The sequence below is a fragment of the Orbicella faveolata genome, unplaced genomic scaffold, assembly GCF_042242905.1.
Source record: "Orbicella faveolata isolate gen_17 unplaced genomic scaffold, um_ofav_v1 contig_35, whole genome shotgun sequence".
NCBI lineage: Eukaryota > Metazoa > Cnidaria > Anthozoa > Scleractinia > Merulinidae > Orbicella > Orbicella faveolata.
Window position 1 is genome coordinate 19,127,501 of NW_028301564.1, and position 21,109 is coordinate 19,148,609.

General features: G+C 38.7%; 3 protein-coding genes across 3 annotated transcripts; all 3 read left to right on the forward strand.

Annotated features, from left to right (window-relative positions):
• Positions 1–966: 966 nt before the first annotated feature.
• Positions 967–3,904, forward strand: LOC149103645 (QRFP-like peptide receptor). The gene has a single exon (XM_089273947.1). It carries the CDS (start codon positions 1,050–1,052, stop codon positions 2,268–2,270), a length of 1,221 nt encoding a protein of 406 aa, XP_089130073.1. The 5' UTR covers positions 967–1,049; the 3' UTR covers positions 2,271–3,904.
• Positions 3,905–11,586: 7,682 nt separating this feature from the next.
• LOC110045124 (gonadotropin-releasing hormone receptor-like) lies at positions 11,587–13,082 on the forward strand. The gene has a single exon (XM_020750725.2). The coding sequence runs from the start codon at positions 11,684–11,686 to the stop codon at positions 12,842–12,844; it is 1,161 nt and encodes a 386-aa protein (XP_020606384.2). The 5' UTR covers positions 11,587–11,683; the 3' UTR covers positions 12,845–13,082.
• A 3,842-nt stretch (positions 13,083–16,924) lies between these two features.
• Positions 16,925–18,084, forward strand: LOC110045128 (QRFP-like peptide receptor). The gene has a single exon (XM_089274137.1). The coding sequence runs from the start codon at positions 17,071–17,073 to the stop codon at positions 18,082–18,084; it is 1,014 nt and encodes a 337-aa protein (XP_089130263.1). The 5' UTR covers positions 16,925–17,070.
• Positions 18,085–21,109: the final 3,025 nt, after the last annotated feature.

Consider the following 21,109-nt stretch of genomic DNA (forward strand, 5'->3'; position numbering starts at 1 on the left):
CCACCGTGACATTCACGATGTTTTTGTCCGCGTTGGGTTCAAAATTATATTACTGAAATATTACATGGATTTTAATCAGAGTTTTAATCAGTAAATCTATATATGCAAGTGCGACGGTGGGTTCGTGGCGACGGAGGTATTATCATCTCATCTCATTTGATTAAGAAGCACTATTTCAACAAGAAAATGATAATATGAAGAAATCACATCTTTTTTATCCAAAGGACTAAGCCGAGTTGGTTTGCCTTTAGGTTCGCCGCTAATTTTCGTTGCAAAAGTCGACTTTGTAACTGTATTCAAAATTATTTATTTCTTTATTCCTATTCTTATTTATTTATTTTAATTGAGAGTTATGTCCGACGTTAGATCGTGCAAAATTGTTTTGTTCGCACAGCGTTCAAATTATATGTTGCTCATTTTTAGCGACAAATTATTTTAGATGGGCCAAATTGAGGTTCAGAATGACGGAATGAAAGAAACCAGTGACTATACAGACTTTAATCAGGACATACGGTTGTAATTACCGAAAGAAATTTGCCATAAGGCACACTGCAAAGTCTGACAAAACATTAGCATTCCGCACATTCTATTGAGAGCGCTTAGTGGGGAAGCTGTTTACCCCATTAACTGAATATCTTTTAATTGCCCACTTTATAACAACTGTTATCGACTCAGGGTTGTTTTGAGTTTCACGAGTCATCCATTTGTAACGTTTGTTGAAAAGAATGCAATATGCAAATCAAGGTCGTTTAACACAATTGCTTTAGGGGCTCTTAGCTAGCTTCTGTGGTTTCTGTGTTTCTAAGTAAGAGGTGGCAGAAATGGTCATCTTTTAGAATGCAACGTTGGTTTACGGAATATGATGCTTTGAAAGTAAAGGTTTCGTCCAATATTCATTATGGAAATAAATTTACATTTCAGTGATTAGATGGCAATCATTTTAAAATTTTCAAATCTGTCTTTTGTCTGAGGTAGCAGAATAAATTATTTCCTTTGAAGTGGAGCCGAGCTAAAGAGAATTAACGTGGCAAGAAGGCCATAACGAAGCTATGTACCGACCGGTCAGTCTTTGTGTTGTATTTCTTCAGCTGTTTTCCAGCGATCAAATCTTCGCTGCAGGAGCAAACATCTCATTGGAGACTTTAGATGAAGTTGGTAAAAGCACGAACGAAACCTCTTCACCTGAATATTGTGCCGTAACAGAGGGTCCTAGTCAACTTACCACAACAATACACGTTTTAACTTTGTTAGCATCCCTGGTAGGAAACATTCTCCTCATTACTGCCTTCGTGAGAATGAGGGAACCGATCTTAGTCCTCGTTGCTAACATGGCTGCATCCGACCTTCTGGTGGCAGTGTTCCTAATCCCTCGTCTAATTACCAGAGAAATCATCGGCTCTAACGCTTTCCTAGTTCATGGAAATGGAGGCATGTTTCTCTGCAAGATGTGTACTTTCTTTAGTGACATATCATTGTCGGTTTCGACTCAGAGTTTAGTCTTGATTTCCGTTGAGAGATTCCTAACGATTTGGTGTCCCATATTGTATAAGAAACTCACCGTGAAAAGACGTCGGTTTCTCGTCGTCTCTACTTGGATCATGGCTATGGCATTACATTCGCCATATTTTTACACGTTTCGACTTGTAGCCGCTAATCCTAAGAATCCTGACTATCAAGAATGTCAACCCCGTTGGGATCCGGCTTTCGATCACCAGTCAGCACAGCTTCGCTACGTCATATTCCTGTACGTTACAGTATTACTTATACCACTGCTTGTAATCTCTGTTCTGTACACTGCAATCATAACCACTGTCCGAAGGGACAAAATGGCATCTTACAGAAGTACCAAAGGCGCGAAACGATGCAAGGAGCGCAACAGAAATTTACAAAGGATGGCTATAGCTACTGTAACTGCGTTTTTAATATGCTGGGCCCTCTTTATAGTGATTTCGTTTCTCAAACTCTTTTCTCCGAACACTGTTCCTAAATGTAATAACAGTTTCAAAGTACTGGATTACGTTTCTCGCGTATTGGCGAGCTCCTACTGTGCAGTTAATCCATGCATTTGCTTCATTTTTGTGCGAAGCTTTTCTCGTGAGCTGAAGAGTATGTGTAAACGAAAACGTCGACGGTCTTTGACAATTAGAAAGGTTCAGGGGGAATCAGGTTCAAGCAACAGCTGTCAAACTGAGCTTCCAGTCTCCTATTCTGAATCCGCACAGGCAACGGTGTTACCAATGAGGAATAAGAACTATCAGTCTAATGTCTGAACGCCTTCTTTGGTGAAAAGTAAAGCGTCTTCTACCTTGGATAATGTAACATTTTAGAGGTGATTACAGGAATGATATAAAACGGCACCATGTCTAAAACAAAAGCGGCGTTATTATGTGTGCGGCGTTAATGTGGCGTTCTGCGACATCATGATTGACACTTGGTTTGCACTATAGAAAACATGTTCTGAAGATTTATGCACTGTGTAAATTTGATTACTACTCAGTGAATCCTTTTAGAGATACCAAATGCTCTTGTTAAAGTGATGCTGAGGTACTACGACCTTGCACTTACTTGGATTGCTTTAAATTTGTGTTGTACATAACCTCACATCAGCCCATTGACACGCGTCTATCAGATTTTTTTATTAATTTGGAGTTTTTACAGTTGAGTGTCGAAGAATGCCCTACTGTTAGTCTTTTGAGGAATTTAACGATGCCATAAATTTTGAAATTTTTCTTTCTTGGCAGAACGAGAAAACACCGCCATAATGTACAAGAAGCTTAGCCATTGCACCCTAAAAGCTGATAGCGTACGATAGCTCAGCCAATCAGATTGCAGCATTTGCGCTAGTGTATAACAACAGTTCTACGAATAACGAGATGCCGAACTAGTTATCAAGTGTTCAAGTTATATCACACGATTGAGTGATACATTTGCCTCAGTATGGATAAAATAACGAGTTAATTAAAACAGTCACCACACATTCTGATGAGAGTTGCCGGTTTCCCGAAGAGCCAAATCCCAAATAGAATAATTATGTCATGAAGCAATGGGCTCGATTTCCCAATATTAATCAAACAGCTATAATTTTTAAGAACACTCCTAAAATTAAAAAAAAAAAAAACATGCGTGCATTTTAACCCTTAGACGTGCAGGCGAACTCATAACTCCACTGAACAAACGCTGGACATTAAGTATATCATGATAAGGTAAGCTGACGTTGTCGCTCGTGGTGGAGACATCACTGTTTAACAACGCAGGTTGCATTTATTGCTTATTTTCAGTTAAAAGTTAAAAGTTTAGTAAAAAAAGATTAAATGCTTCTCTCTTTGAATTCTTGGGGTTCTGCTTGTGCAGAATTTTTAAGCATTCTATTAATTCATTTAACTAGAAAAATATTACATAAAAAATGTCGCTAATCAATGTATTTAAATACATATAGTACAAAGAAAATTAAGTTTATAGATACCTTTCTCGGATTCTCTGACGGTGAAGCCAGTCAGTTAATATCAGATACTTTTAAGTTTCAAGTGCACACTTGGCAGTCTGCACTCTTAGCAAAGAGACTAGAAAGTTCACATTTTACCGTGTATTGCTTCCCTATTAGCGATAGAAAAGTGACATGCTTTTGATGCATCAAAGGAAGGTATGTTTCTTTTTCCACAGTGCTTCAAAGGTGCTTAACCAGCTAACACTATGAACCTACTTTATGGTATTAAAATCCATACGCTGGGCTCGCGGCGAAAATGTCTGTGTTGTACATGATGTACTTCTTAGAGAGAGCAGGTCCCTAATACACCCCTGATTTGAGATTCGGAGATATGGGCAGATAATACAGGCGACACCATAAAAGTTACATGTATGTATTGGTACTGACAGATAACAGATAAATAAATAAGTGTGAAGTGCACATATTTTACCGTGTATTGCTTCCCTATTAACGATAGAAAAGTGCCATGCCTTTGATATATGAAAGGAAGGTATATTTCTCTTTCCACAGTGCTTCAAAGGTACTTAACCGGCTAATACTATGATCCTTCTTTATGGCATTAAAATCCATGCGCTGGGCTCGCGGCGAAAATGTCTGTGTTGTACAGGATGTACTTCTTAGAGAGAGCAGGTCCTTAATTCACCCCTGATTTGAGATTCGGAGATATGGGCAGATAATACAGGCGACACCATTAAAGTTACACGTATGTATTGGTATTGACAGATGACAGATAATAAATAACAAATTTGTGGTGAAAATTCTGGGCTATTGGAATTTCAATGCAGAAAGTGATAAATGGTTCTATCGGTTTTCATTTTGGCCATTGGCACAGATTACAAATCAGTAAGGAACGGAACTTAGCATTATTCTGTCAAATATTATGTATTTTGAAAAGGACACTTTGTAATGCTTATCATATAAAATGCATCCATAAGTGTGAAATCCTGAATATAAGTGAACTTGGCTGACATGGAGTCACAATGATTCCTATCAGAGTTAATTCACTAAGTCCTATTCGTAATTTGCTATTAATAACAGCAGCACACTATTTTTTAGCTGAAAGTTATTGATCGCGTTGTTGTATATGCCATTTCAATCACGCATTGAACACGTCTGTGAGTCACCCATTAAAAAAAACTCTTTATTCACTTCGTTTGTATACACTAGAACAATTATTCTCTTCCCTCTCTCAATCACTGCCGATGAATAGCAGCTTTATTGATATTTATCTAGATTTTATGCATTATTTCATATAGGGAACTTTGGACATGAGATCAATATTGATAAATAGTAGAACTAATTTTAACAAGGAGGAATGAAAAAATTAACATAATTGTAGGTGAAATGAATTATTCAGTAAATTTGAGATCCAAAAAAACAAAAAAAAAATGCATATCTATTTTAAAATTCTACAGAGCTAAGATTCCAGCCGTCTGGTAAAAATTATATGCCCTGCTTGCACCGCCGCTTCGTTAGCCCGATACGTCGGGTTTTTGTTCTCGCTCGGGAACGTTTGCTACTGAGGCTACCGCTTCGTCGGGTAGGAAAATTGATTTCCTTAAAATGGCGCGAAAAAAAATCCCAAACAAAACAAAACAAAACAAACAAACAAAGGGAAGGAAACTGTTTTAAATGGGTAACACCTTGGTTACCTTGAAGTTTCCAAAAATATTGAGATCATGCATAAACTAAACCATTATTTGTTTAGTGATACTGCTAAAAGCCCAGTATTGAAAGAATTCTATTAATATATCAATGAAAATACTGAAATCTAATCTGCTGAGCTATCCTAAACTATTTAGCCATTAAAGTGCCAATTATGATCCCGAAAATTCGGAGGAAAATGCAATTTTCAACCTGCAAGTGATAATTCAGCCTTCGCCTGATTTCGCTAAAACGTCAAACGTTTCACACGTGCCACTACAAATATGTAGAGAAATACTTCAGAATCATCAAAATTTGAAATTGAAGTTAGCAGAGGTCTTCTTGAACGACTTGATTGTTAGTCGGACAATTCATCTAAGGCGATAGTTGATTCGGCCTTCGGTATCACTAACTACATGCATCTCACCTCTTAGCATAATATAAGGTTGCGTTTCTTTGGGAAAATCCAAGATTGGGTTCTTAAATCCTAAAACAGTTTTAACGGTTTTTACCTAACAGATTAATCCAAGATCACTCAGATCATGGTGCATCAAAGGAACCAAATAATCCGCTCTGGGCTAAGATTGTTCGGTTCCTTTGATCCAACATGATCCGAGTAATGCTCGATTAATCTAATGAAAAATCCGTTTTTTGGATTTTATAATACAATCTTGGATTTTCGTAATGAAACGCACTCTAAATCTATATTTCAGGATTAATATTCAAGAAATTCAATGATTTAAAGTGATTCTTGGTGTTATTATATTTACACACGCATCAAGAAAATAAATATGTTGTTGCGTGTGGTTGTGGTGCTTTATAGCCGAGAGTTACAATGCGCCTGCGCTGTGCAAAAGTTTACTTTTAAAACTGTTTATGTGATCTGAATACAGTGAAGTTTCTTTTAGAATAGAGTGGTTGAATTGCAAGTAGCACCATTATTTACGTACAAATTAAGCAAAATCGTGCCATGTCATGTATTCTAAACGGAGTATTTAACTCTTATGTGTCAGCAAAAGTCCATCAGTTTAGTTTCTCAGTTGAAGTACACTCCAACCTACGTTTTTGTTGGCCATGCCACACGGGACCGTTCCTAAAGAATTCTGTCCGGTCCTAAATCGTATCGGTTCTCTTTACTTAAAACTGTTCTTCTCATTAACGTCTGTTCGTAGCGTAGCGTTTGGATTCTCATTAACCCCTCCCTTAGCTTATCATCATCAATAGAAGATTTCAGTAGAGATTGGGTTGGCAGGATCATTTCTATTAATTTAGTTTTCAAATCAGCTAGTCTTTCGTTATGCAACTTCTATGCCCCGAACGACTCACAACAACAAGAAATGTTTTTGCATAACTTAAACGAGTATTTAATGTCCAAAACAGATATAAACAATCTCATTATAGGTGGAGATTGGAATGTCACACTCCAACCACTTGACAAAAGAGGTGGCTTCCCATGGAAAGAATCTACCTATCGAAACAAACGTATTTCTATGATGGAAGAACTAGAGATAATTTATATCTTCCGAAACAATACCCGCAAATATTAAGCTTCTCATATGAATCCAAAGCACTGGAAGTTTGCTCAAGAATAGATTTCTTTCTTGCTGCTCGCTCCTTCTCCAACTTCGTTGTGAACATAGATACAAAGGCCTCCAACGCACCTGACCACAAAGCAGAAAAACGTACTTTACAACTTTCGGAAGAGCGGCGGGGTCCAGGCCTATGGAAGTTTAACAACCCCTTAGTGATGATGAAGAATGTGTAAATCGCATTAAAGAAAATTATCCCATTATAGGTGAAAAATACCGAGACCTGGATGATCACAGACTAAGGTGGGAGCTTATTAAAATGGAAATAAGGAGCCTCACAATTGCCTACTCAAAAAACAAAGCCAAAGCACAACGCCAACGGGAATCGGATTTGCAAACAAGCCTAGAGGAACTAGCAAAAAGGATTTTTGACAGTACCAACGCTGAATTTATCAACGATGCACCGAACGAAAAGGAAATTCTAAAACAACTCGTTGTATTCTACGAGGAAAAAGCGAAGGGCTTAATGCTACGTTCTAAAACCAGATGGACAGAAAGGGGTGAGAAACCAACGAAATAGTTCTTTAATCTAGAAAAGTAAAATTACAACAGAAAAAAAAAAAATAGTAGAATTAGAACTGTCGAACGGAAAACATCTACACAAAGCCGACGAAATAATGAAAGAAATCGAAAACTTTTATCATTAGAGATCTCTATACTTCTGCTGGGGATATTGATGATGATGACCTGTTTGACAATTTTGTCCACAACTTGGAAATACCAAAGCTGCAGGCCTTAGAAAAAGAGGAACTAGAAGGTGAAATTACTCTGGAGGAATGTAAAGAAGTTTTCAAAACCTTTTCCAGCGGAAAATCGTCCGCTGAGGACGGTTTTTCTTGGGAATTCTACAGTTGCCGTTTTTTCGCCTTATTGAGTGACGATCTAATCAATTGCTATAATGCGGCTTATAGAGAAGGAGAAAGTCAATATCTAAGCGCAGAGGTACTATTAATCTCATACCGAAGGAGGATTCAAATTTACATAGCCTGGCAAATTGGCGGCCAATTACTCTACTAACCTTGGATTACAAAATCGCGTCGAAAGTAATAGCCAAAAGATTGGAAAGGGTACTAAAACTACTTATCAATCCGGACCAAACTGGATTCATAAAGGGAAGATATATCGGCCAAATATCAGGTTAACTAACGACATTCTAGAGCAAACCACAAACCAAAACATCCCTGGGATACTCATTACACATGACTTCAAAAAGGCATTTGATACCTTTGAATAGGAGTTTATTAAAAAGACGCTTGCTCTCTTTAATTTTGGGGACAATATTCAACGGTGGATATCACCTCTTTACACCAATCCAGAGAGCTCCATTATGAATAATGGCTTCTGTACCAACCCTTTCCAACTCACAAGAGGTGTGAGACAAGGTTGCCTTCGGTCGCCTTATCTATCTATTTTAGCTGTGGAAGTCTTGGCATGCAAGATAAGGCAACACAAAGAAATACAAGATATAAAGATTTTTAAAAGAGAATTCAAAATAAGTCAGTTCGCGGACGACACCTCACTTTAGTGTAGCAGCTGCGAATCTGTTAAAAACGCTATCCAGGTGTTAAGTGACTTTGGTGATGCTTCCGGTCTGAGATTAAACCCATCCAAAACTAAAGCTTTGTGGCGCGGCCCTTGGAGACACAAAGTGGACGAGCCTTTTGAATTCAACTGGCCTGAGGAGCCAATCAGAACGTTGGAAATATTTATCTCTTACTACCTTAAACAAAACGCAGCAAAAAACTTCCAAGTAAAAGTGGACAAATTAAGCACTATCTTTGACATCTGGCAATCCCGCAGCCTTACTCTGTTTGGGAGAGTTTTTATAACTAAATGTCTTGGAATTTCACAGTTGATGTACTCAATGTCAATTCTTGACACACCTTCCCAATATATAAAAGACACTAACTCCCTTCTTTTTAAGTTTATTTGAAAAAAAAAGCAAGACAAAATTAAACGAAAAGTTATGTCTCTTGATTAATGCGACGGAGGTTTGCGTGCGTCTAACATTGAGTTAATGTCCAAGTCACTAAAACTTGCTTGGATCGTAAGGTTATTGAAAAAAGAGCAAGCTTGGGAGGAATCCTGGAAGGCGATTCCCAGCTACTTCTTGAATAAATATGGTGGCCTGAACTTTTTGTTAAAATGCAATCACAATGAAAAACTCCTGAAGCAATCCAACTTACCGCAATTCTACAAGTCAATGCTACAACATTTTTTAGAGATTAAAGTAGCCTACATTTATGCCATTGGCCAAGAATTGGTATTATTTAACAACAAAGAAATCTTAATTGGAAATCAAGCCGTCTTTTACAAAGAATGGTTTCAGAAAGGAATCTTCCTTGTACAGGGTCTTTTAGAGGAAAATGGCTAATTTCTTACATTCCCAGAGTTCATCAAAAAGTACGAGGTTGAATGCAATTTTCTAAATTATATGCAGGTTGTTTCCGCGATTCCTAAGCACCTTCTTAATAAAACAAAAGAACTACAAGTAGATAAAAGCACCTTTCTCGCCGAAAATGCATTCCAACTCTCTCCGAATACCGTCATAGACTTGCACAAATTGAAAAGCAGAGAATACTATTGCCTTTTAATGTACAAAGACAATGTAGAGATAAAGGCATGCTCCAAAAGGGCACGTGATCTACAAACTGTAGACCTTCAACTAGACACCTATTTCAATCGTGTTAAAAATGTTTGCAAAAACAACAAGCTTAACGAATTCTACCTCAAACTGCTCCACAGAATTGTGGTGATTAAAAAAGAGTTTTTCTTCCACGGTATAGAATCAGACATACTGTGTTTATTATGCCAAGAACCTGACTCAGTAAGCCACACCTTTCTGAACTGCCATTGGTCAAAACAATTCTTTTCTGAAGTCACTAAATGGTCCAACAAAGAAAATGGCACCTTCTCGCCATCTCCATTTGAAATACTGTTTGGTTTAGAGCCAAAGTCTTATCCTCAAGGCGCAAATAAGTCGTTAAAAAAATTAAATTCACACTGTTATTTGCCAAGTATTATTTATATACACAAAACCTACTTAAGAAAATAAACTTGAAAGAATTCATTGGAAGGTTCACTTCTGAACTTCAAATTGAAAAATTATCTTAAGTTGCTAAGAATGCTGCTCTATGGCCCTCCCCCAACCCTTGCCCCTCTTTAAATCAACACGGGTGTTATGATATGCGGTAAACAAACTAGAGCATCTTTCTTTCTGTTTTGTTGTTTTGTTCTGTTTTGTGTTGCCCATATTAGCAATATTAAGAAGTAAGTGAAATAATACAATACAGCTAGAGAAATCATATATTTCAAAATGCGGTTTGAGTTGATTAGGTTACTGTAATTCAATCATTTTAAGTTGTGTTAGCTTGTTTTTTCTTTTTGATTAGTGTATCTTTGTATGTTGTTACCATCCCAACAAAATTTAAAATAAAGAAAAATTAAAGTCTGTTCCCAAGCGGAAGAAATGGTTGACCTGAATTACGTTTTTCTTTTCTTTCTTTCTTTTGTTTTTTTGCTGTTTATGGTAGCTCTCGGCGATAGTAATAGCCCCAGCACGACATATTCCTCAAAGATTCAGATTTTAGTAATGTTTTTCATTTCAGTAAGTTTGCAGGTAAGCATTTCTGTACGTGTGTCACTTGCCAGGCGAGTCGATTGGCAACTTCGTCACAGGTATGAAACTTAACTGTAGAACGCTGCGATGACAGGGAAAACAAAGATAACCATAAATGGTAATCTCTATCGTGACAAAACATCTTACTATGACGAAACTATTTTCAATCGTTAACACCTACCATCACCTACTAGCAATTCAGATGCAATTCTTAATGCAATTCATTTTAACTCTAGCCAATTCAGGGCAAATATCCAAGATATTCCAAGATATTCCAAGATATAGTAGAAACCGAGTCACATAGAAAGATGCAAAGCTCCCAATACTAAATGATTATAACCCAAAACTACAAAGACTTGTAGTTTTGTCGTAGTCTTCAAAATTATAACACAACCACCATACAAACGGAAAAGAAACAAAATTTTGGACGTTTTGAAAGACGTTCTTGATTTTTCGGAGACCAGAGCCGAAAGCCCGTTTGTATGACGCTTTTGGGATCGACATGGATCACCAAACTTAGCACAATAAAACAGCTAGCTTGGGAGCATCTATTAATTTGCAATTGTGGCAAGCACCTGATAAGCATTCATCGTCAAAAAATTAAAACACCGCACAACCCACACGTCAGATGAGTTACCACAATGAAGTCGAGGCCACTAAAAGACATGGCTGTCTTATCGTTAATTTCGTTTAGTCTGAAAGGCTGGTGTAATTTGATGATTTTTTTCTTTACTTCCTTACCAAAAGAAAAAAGGAAATAGACTAACGCTCGTGCCGAAAATTCAATTTATTTATTGAAAGACTCCTCTCCTTTAAATTGCGGGAGCCAATGATTCCATGAGCTCTGCCTGACTACTAAGAAGTTGTGGTAGACATTCAACTTTATTTAATTGTTTCTTTTTAATGACATGAACAAATTAACAGCAAATTTTCCAATCGCCTCAAACATTGTGCTTTGCACCTGCCTCGTCAATAGGAAATGAAAGACCCGGGCGTTAGAATTAGGTTTTCTGTTTTTAAATCAAGTCAAAGCAGATGATTGATACCTCACCTACAGATTCAAGAGTTGGTAGTAATATTCAGCGATTATTCGACGATTCTGAAAAAATATTTCGTCCTAGGTACTATACCGGCTGTCAGATATTTCCAACAGGGCCCGTTTGGTCCTTGCCCCTACGGAGAAAAACATACCTTGGATCGTTTTGGTTTGTTCGTTTGTTGTTGCTGTTATAACAAGAACGTTGGTCTTTGCGTAACGAGTAGAGTTATCGCTAAATTAGCAAAAAACTCAGGATAAACCGGCAACATAATTCAAAGACGCATCAAGCCTCATTCAGCGACTATACGATGTCTGAAAGCGTGAACATCTCCTTAGACACCTTAGGTGATGTTGCAGGCGGGAGCAATTCCTCTTTACAACAGAATTGCACCATAGTAGCAGTTTATCTGGCACCAAGACAAGTTACCACAACCATACATGTCTTAACTTTGGTAGCATCGCTGGTTGGTAACACGCTACTTATTACGGCCTTCGTCAGGATGAAAGAACCGATCCTGCTGCTTACTGCTAACATGGCTGCATCCGACCTTCTGGTGGCAGTGTTTTTAATCCCTCGTCTAGTTACCAGAGAAGTCACCGGTTCTAACGCTTTTCTTGTTCACGGAGCGGGAGGCACGTTTCTCTGTAAGATTTGCACTTCCCTTGGCGACATGTCGTTGTCAGTGTCAACCCAAGGATTAGTTTTGATTGCCGTTGAACGATTTTTAGCAGTTGTGTATCCTGTACAGTATAAAAATATCACCGTGAAAATACGTCGCCTTCTCGTCGCTTCTACTTGGATCATGGCCGGCACATTTCACTCGCCTTATTTTTACACGTTTCGCCTGGTAGCCAGTGACAGTGGTAATCTTCAAATATGTCAAGCAGTCTGGGGACCTGCTTTCGATCACAAGTCAGCGCACCTTCACTACAACCTGTTTTTATTTTCAACAGTCTTACTTTTACCGCTGCTTATCACCTCAATTTTATACACTGCAATTGTATTCAATCTCCGAAGAGACAAAATGGCAATGTATCGAAGTGATAATGGAGCAATACGGGTTCGAAAACGAAACAGCAATTTGCGAAGAATGACTATAGCTACTATTTCATCACCTTTATTATGCTGGATGCTTTTTATTGTGATTACCTTTCTGAAACTCTTTTCCCCTGGAGCGGTTCCAAAGTGTAATAGTAGTTTTAAGGTTGTAGATTATGTATCTCGCGTACTGGCGAGCTCCTATTGCGCGGTCAATCCTTGCATATGTTTCTTTTTTGTACGTGATTTTACTCGTGAGCTGGGTATTATTTGTAAACGAAAACGTCATCAGTCTGCAATTGAAGGCAGAAAAGTAGGAGTACATTCTCTTACAGGCAATAGCTGTCGCATCGAGGTCATTACTGAGTCCACACAAGCAGTAACAGTTTACACAAGCCCAGTGGGGATATTATTCGAGTCGAATGTTTAAGTATAGCGTTTTAAGATGTTTACTATTCGATATCTTTACGCAGGGTTTCGTTCCGGTTCGTGCTTTAGCAAAGGCAATTACAAAAGAGTTAAGGTCATTACTGAGTCCACAAAAGCAGTAACAAGCAGTAACAGTTTACACAAGCCCAGTGGGGATATTAGTCGAGTCGAACGTTTAGGTATTGCGTTTTAAAGATGATTTACTATTCAATATCTTTATGCGGTTTCGTTCCCGTTCGTGCTTTAGCAATGCAATTACAAATGGGTTGCTTTCGATTGCCATTCACTTAAGTACATATACTTGATGCAGTCTCTTATATCTTAAACGTTATTCACGCCACAACAAAACTACTGAACCCAAAACAACACATAAATGATGTATAGATGAACGACGATGCGAAATTAGTCCCCTTCATTGGAGAAGCAAGCAAGAAAAGAAAAGAAAATTTTGCTTGATTAAACTTTTAAAAATCTTTGTTAAAGTTCATCAAAACAAGTTCCTCGTCCAGCATTCATAATAGAAAATTAGTTTTTGTTGGCTGACAGAAAATTCTGTTTGAATACCAGTCGTCAGCGTATAACTTACATGTGCTCACGGTGGCTTATGAAAGACGAGAATTTATTCTTTAGTGTTTTGATGTATAAGTTACAAGTACCTGCGATCGCGTGAAAACTCTCAACCGACTAATGGGCGGTTCGCTTTAACTTAAGGGTGTATGGCTTGGCTTAATGGATTTCCTTTTCAATTGCAGCTGTTTCTAAGGCCAAATATAAATGCTTGCATTTGAAGAATAAAAAGATATATCAAATCTATCAGCGGCTCTTTAAATAGCTTTTGCCGGAAACTCAACACGTGTTACTTAGTTTGAACGCTGGCCGCGACCAATAAGGTAAAGCAACTGAAAGCAATAGTTCAGGCTATATCATGAACAAAATTTTAATAATGTCAATACGAGTCATGCGTTTAATGGCAGCTATGATCAGAATGAAAGTTCGATTGTGGTCATTAAATATGACGCCGCCGTTCAGGTCTCTCTTCAGACAGGCGGGCTCGCAGAGGGGGGTGCTAATTTTAACCGTTTAAACTTATTTATTTATTTCTTTATTTTTATTTATTTTTAATCCAAGTAAAATCCGCCAAACTTAGCGATGTCTGAAGTGATTTTGATACAGAATTCATTATTCTCTTGAAGTTCTTGATTTTATTACACGCAGTGTAAATTTGTTTTAGCAATTATGTTTCAATTTAATTTTCATCTGAATTAGTTCTGAGTTATTTTTTGTGGTTTTCGGGCTTTTCTGAGACATCAAAAATCCAAGATGGAGCATTTGCATGTTATATGAAGTCAACATCTCCTAAAGCTTACCGCATTCGCAACATTTGATCGAATGGATCTATCGATCAATTAACTAACAGATCGATTCAGCCATCGAGGAAAAAGCCCGCCTGCGACAATCATAACCTTTTCCATCTGCCTGTAAGGATCACAGAAAAAAATCCTATCACGAATTTACAGTAATTAATGTAAGTCCAGTGGCGGATCCAGACTCTCAGCCGGGGGCTTTTCCTCCTTCAGTCATTTCTTCTTTTTTCACCCAGAATAAGGAGGGGGGGGGGGGGGGGGGCCACCCAGGCCCCTCCACTAGATCCGACACTGAAGTCCATGCCTACTAGTCTAGCTGTGTTCATTCTAGCTTCATTAATTTCTATTCAACTTTGCTAAACCCTCTTTTTGTGGCATACACAATGTACTGAACGACTCCAGCAACTTCATTTACAGCACAAGTTTTTAAAATGTGTTAAAATATCAATCATATTCAAGAGAGACCACGGTATCATTGATTGCGGGATAGGAAATCTCTCTTTTATGTAATTTTGTTTCTATAAAGGTAGAGCTGTTCCTCTGTGTTATTACAGTAATAGGCTTTACAACAATACAAATCGGACTTATAAACTTGAGTCAAATGCATGGATTCACCATGCAATTACAAAACCAAAAGAGAGTGGCAATGACAAAATATTGCGAAATCTATATTTTATTGTGGAGTAGAGCTTGGAAAAAATAACTGGAAGCTGAATGCCGATAAAACTTGGGAAATGAGCACAATAAAATTCCAAAACGATCACTACAGATATCTCTTGCAGCTTTTTAGCCTCCTTCTTGACTCGTTCCGTTGTCTGGCGACGCAAGAATGAAGAGAGATGATTTTGTCGTTTCACAGTTCTACAAAACTTGTAGTCTGCAAAAAGGCGAGTGGCAGAAATGACAAGACACGCAGGGTGAAATATGCATATTCATTTTTAGATTCAGTTTGTGGTTAAGACCGCTAAAGGATTAGTTCATTTCCAACCCGAATCTACGAGCAAAGATGGTTTCAGTAGAATTTGTGAGGAAATTGTGGCAGTAGTATGCTAATGAGTTAATTCAGTTTGATTCACAGCTTATGGGCTAATGTGGCCATATGGCTGAGTTAAAAGGCCTAATTGTCTTTTTCTCAGTGTTAATTGTTTCTCCATTCTTAGGTCTGTCAGCTAGCTACGTGGAAACAAATTCAAGGTGTGTTTAGCTGGAGCAAAGCCCCTTCTAAATCTGCATGCGCATAACCAAGTCTAATCTAGGGATGAGCTCAAGACAACATGTGAAAGGTGAATAAACACGCAGCAAAAAGAAAAAAGAAAAGTTATGATTATTTCTTTAATTGAGTCGTTTGTGATTGTTCTCCAGCCTTTCCAATTGAAACAGCATAAGCAGTGGTACAATCACGAAAGGCTACGAAAAATGAATTCTGTAGAAATTTGTATTTAGCCGTTGTTACCGTTGGCAATGAATGCAAATATAATAAACGTCCCCAGATATCAAATGTGGTTAGATTCAAATTTAGATGTGAGGATATTCTTTACTTTGATTCAACAACACCTTTGCGGGCTTCTAGCCTCCTGCTCATCCCCAGCCTCAGGCATGAGATAAAAGGCGCTTGATAATAGCCGCAGGCGTTGAGAGATCAAGCAATTCAGAAGTCTCCACCCAGGGTTTGTAGGATAGAACTAGCAAAAGAACCTTGACTACAGGCCATACGATCTTTCATGGGTTGGCTGATGAAGTGAGCCACAAAGCACAAACACGGCATTCATGGGCCTGTCATTAAAAATAGTTGACGATCTTTATTATGCAGATTGCACCAGCATTCTGAAGTGAATGAACCTGCCTAACCAAAAATAAAAATGGAACTTTCGATAAGGAATTCAGGTCAAAGTAAATACAGGGGGATGGTTATGAAGCCCGACAAACAAAATGAGAAAGTCGGAAGGCCCACAACTGTGCACAACCTTTTGTTTCGCGCTCAACACACAGTGCATTAATTATGAAACCGATAAGTTAACGTTTGTACTGTTTACTGCCTCAATCAGAAGTAAAAAACAGTGGTATTTTGTGCACGATCAAGGCCAAAAAATCCAACCAAAAAAAATCGGCAAAAAACATTGTCACGCCTCACAGCCATTCTCCCTTTCTTACCATGATGAGGCTTTCAGTCATTTGATCAATTCAGTAGAATATAGAGACTTCAGAGTGTTTACGTTTGTTTGCGGCGGAAGGGGAGTGGCAGTAGGGAGAGAAACTATAGCAGTCGTTCATGCATCTTTACAAGGAACAGAATAACCTGAATAAAAAAAGTTGATCGTGTGTTCTTGTTTGTATATTTATCATTACAGTTCATTTGGTTTCTCAAATTAATCTTACGGTAAATGCATGCAAAACATACCGATTACGGATCTCGCACAGGACGTTGAAGGCATTGGCTAAATCTAGGTGGCAATTGAAGTTCTTCTTCGGTATTGTCCCGCTAAACTTGGCAAATATGTAAACTGGTGGTCGCGAGATCGTCACGTCCAGTTGTTCATTTATCTGCACTTTTTAATTACAGTTTTGTTTCAAGAACGGAAACAAAGGAACTTCTTTAATAGAATTTGTCAGACTCGTCAATAGAAGGCTTTTAGCTTTCGACATTTTATTTGTTCCCTTCCACTGTAATGCACCTCAACAGTGGCTTAGTCTTCCATAGTAAAGAGTTACTACATTATACCAGAGCCTAGAATCGTGTCATCTAGTTTTGCCTGTATTCAGCTCAACTACTTTTAATAAGAATCAAAACAACTGAGCGACCGTGATAATCTGAGCAGCATCTTCACTTGAGTTTCGCAAATCAAATCGATTCGATTTAACGATCATGCTCGAAAACAACAACTCAGACGTCTCTCCCATAGCGAACGAAAATCGCACGTGTATACTGCCAATTGATCCTGTCGCTGAAGTGATAAGCTCCGCTACTATATACAGCATTCTTTTGATTGCTTCCCTGGTGGGAAATTCTCTGCTTATTTTCGCCTGTCTAAAATCGAAAACCACGATTAACCTGATAATAACCAACGAAGCTGTTTCGGATCTCTTGTACTCCATAGTTCACTTAACTCGAGAGATTGTGGTTCAAATCACAGGCTCCACGGCTTTTCTGGTCCATCGATGGATTGGGCATGTCCTCTGTAAGATTTGTACCTTCACTGTTGACGCTGCCATTGCTGTGTCCACACTGTCCTTGATTTTGGTTGCCGCAGACAGGCTGGTCGCACTTGTATTTCCAACAGAATATAATCAAATCACTGTCAAAAAGCGACGGCTTCTCATCCTTTCCACTTGGATTGTAGCAATGGCAATTCATTCTCCGTATTTCTACACTTTCCGTTTGGACGCAATCAATGGCGAAACTTTTTGTTTCACAAACTGGGAGCCGGCCTTCAATCATGAGTCAACACATACCCGATACTACACTGCGCTACTGTTTGTTGTACTGATTGTGCCACTAGTAACAGTATCTATACTACAAACTATAACCTTGCTGAAATTGAGACAAGACAATATGATGCCTTTTCGTACCTCTATTGCCAATCAGCGACACAAGAAAAATAACAAAAATCTGCTGAAGATGTCTGTGGTGATCGTTTTGGCATTTGCATTGTGTTGGCTACCTCTTATTGCCTTTCAGTTTCTTTTTCTTTTCTTTCCCAGTTCAATTCCACGTTGCAGTTTAGGTTTTACAATAGTTAGTAAACTTGTATTTCTTTTTTCGTTGTGTCATTGTATAGTGAATCCATTTATTTGTTTTTCCTTTATGCATCGTGTTCGTATTGCCATAAACCTTGCAACAGAAAAGAAGAGTTTAACCTTCATGGAAACAAGATTATGACAATTGGCAGAAAAGCAAATACACTTTTGGGCTTCTCCCAGTTCACGGTCGCTACCTATCAAACTTATTCCAAGTAATCAAATGAATATTGAATTTTCTTACGATTTCTTTATCAAGCTAGGCTACGTGGATGTATTTGTTTTCTATTCGACTAAAGCAATTATATTTGCATGGGCTGAAACGTGTAATGAACTTTCCTGTAGAAACAACTGAATTGTCTGTCACTAATTTTCGCGTAGCAAGTTAAAGCAACGATTTCTTGTGCTTCTTACGCTCTTCTTTAGCAGCTAGGGCAAGTGAGAAATCATTTTGCTTTAAGATAAAGGTAGTTTTTGCACATACCCTTTTTCTCCGACGTGATATTTTTTCAAGCGCTCGAGGCGCGAGCGCGAGAGCAAGCGCGGAGCGCGACAGCGGCCTCGACGCGGGCCGCCCCTTTGCGTTCGGTCTTTTTCAAATTCCCTGCCGTTAATACTTTTGCTTACGATCTCGACAAACTTAATCTCTGAACATTTCTGTTAAGACAACATTGTCCTAGGCATTGTAGGGATCGCCCTTTTTCCATTGTCGTTGTCATTCTCTCTCGTAGAGCCAGCAAACAAACAAACAAACAAAACAACAAAACAACAACAAAAACAACAACAAAAAACCAGAGAATAGTGTGTGCCCTATAGATGCGTGAGATTCGACTGAATAAAAGCAAAGTAGTTTTTTTTTACTTCTGCACGTTAGTTACTGCATGTATCTGTGAGTTACTCGATTTGCTTTATAAAAAAGTAATGCATGGTCTCGAACGCATCACTCCCTTCCAAAGCCAACATTCGGACCATTGACAGTTGTTGGAAAACCTGGGTTACGGCGATTAACCTTCGCAGAGCGAAATTTTTTTGAAAATTTATAATGATGGGCAGGTGGGACAGCGAGCGCTTTCTATTACCCAGGTTATAATGTAACATGAACTTATGATTGTGTCAGCTGGTCCGACAGCATCGAACTACGTACATGCATGAGGTGACAGGATGACAGGAGCCGTAAGACCACAAAAACATACTAGTTGCTTGCTCACTTGCGATCAGGGCTTCTTTTGTCAAGAACGCCTGATCGCAGACTACTAGTTGCTTAGTACTGAAACTCCGATAAACTTGCCAAAAATCAATTCGAATGACCCTGTTTGAAGAAACGTTGTATTACATCATCCATGCGGTGCGCACACTCGATCGTGTTGGAGTCATTTTCCCGCTTGATGAGCTTATTATATATGCCGTCAGTAAGAATGGCAATAGTCTACTTTAAATGTATTAAAATTCTAACTTCGCTCCGAGGTTTAGGAGAATAAGACAAAACAAAACATATAGAGGCTAAGCGATCAATAATCAATTTTTTTTGTTTCAATTTCCCTAAGCCTCGGGTCCAAGTTATAATTTTAATATATCAAAAATTGGCCTATTCGGACGCTAACGCTAACTTTGTTCACTGGTTGACCAATTTTGGAAATAATCATTCATTTCGACGTTCTATATCGCGAGTATGGTGCTTGGGACCGCCTAACTGTTTTAATAAATCTAATTTACTAGGAATACAAACTACTTTAGTTTGTAGAAACAGAGCTGTCCAGCCCTAGATATCCCTTTCTATAACTTACTCACAGCTACGTTGCAAAATTATTTAACAGCTCGTCCCAGACATTATAAACTGACCGATTTTATGTACACATTAATATATACAATAACAGGATGCCCAATTGATCAAGCGTAGGCTTTCAACGGGAGACAACATTAGGTAAAATTGCGAGAGAACCTGAATTTGTTTGAACTAAATCGATATTATATACTCCAAACTACGTACAATTAACGAATTCAGACTAGCATGCAGAAACAGAATTTTCATGGCTAAACCCTTGTTTCATTCAGGTTTTCAATTCTTGCAAACCCACTGAATTCTCGACGAGTTCTGTCTACTCGCATCGCTGATTTCACATGAGATCAACTCTTTGAATACGGCGACAGGAGGCAGCGCGTCCGAGTGGTTTAGGGCGCTGGTGTTGTAATCCGGAGGTGGCGGGTTCAAGCCTTCACCCTGCTACTAGCGGAATTTGTTTCTCAGTAGTCCTGAGTTCAAATCCTCGGTCACGCTTTGTAAATAGCCATCTGGTCCTTTTCTGACCGGAGGGGTGGTGGTGGGGGCGTACTCCCTTCTATGGGCTATGTAGGTATGTGCGGCCCCAAAGGGTATGGTTTTTGTGCCGTTTTGGTCATAAATTGAGTATCGATTTGGCCATTTTGGTCTTAAATAGGGTATGGTTTCTGTAGAGGGGGTAAGTTTCTAATGAAACTGTGGTGCTGCGTCGGTGGGGAGTATACCAAGATAATTTGGTTTTATCAACTAGGTTGATAATGTGAATTGGCCAAAGTAAAGAGATTCGAAAGCTGACGTTTCGAACGTTAGCCCTTCGTCGGAGCGAATCTGACGAAGGGCTAACGCTCAAAACGTCAACTTTCGAATCTCTTTACGGTGGCCAATTCACATTATCGACCCAGTTGATAAAACCAAATTATATGGTTTTTGTACTTTAGTCTTAAATTGGATATGTTTTTGAGAAGAGGCTACTTTTTCATCATTATCGATAAGACCATAAACAAAAGCTCTTCAAAATTTATGTTTAGGGCAACTGCGTCAGCCGCAACGGTCATAAATAGGGTATCGAATTTTTGGTCTGGCCATAGATAGGGTAGGGAGAATCCGGTAGATTTGGTCATAAAAAGGGTAAGGGTTTTGGCAAGCGGGCCGCACTCCACCCCCAAATTTTTCTGGGAGTACTCCTCCCAGGGGGAGGGGGGGGGGGGGCTCCTGCCAGTTGGGATTTTTGTGGCTACTGTTGCTAGGCAATACTAGCCACTATGTTATCATCTGTGTGAGTATGTAGAGTATCCAATTTTCGGATTGTCCTCGGAACTATTCGCTTCTGTAACTGGAAGTCGAACGGAAGTCGGTCCGATTTTCATAGTTACAAAATAGTCGACCTTAT

What these genes read in the sequence shown, in the direction of transcription:
- LOC110045128 (XM_089274137.1), top strand. Translation starts at nt 17,071, where the DNA reads ATGCTCGAAAACAACAACTCAGACGTCTCTCCCATAGCGAACGAAAAT.
- LOC149103645 (XM_089273947.1), top strand. Translation starts at nt 1,050, where the DNA reads ATGTACCGACCGGTCAGTCTTTGTGTTGTATTTCTTCAGCTGTTTTCC.
- LOC110045124 (XM_020750725.2), top strand. Translation starts at nt 11,684, where the DNA reads ATGTCTGAAAGCGTGAACATCTCCTTAGACACCTTAGGTGATGTTGCA.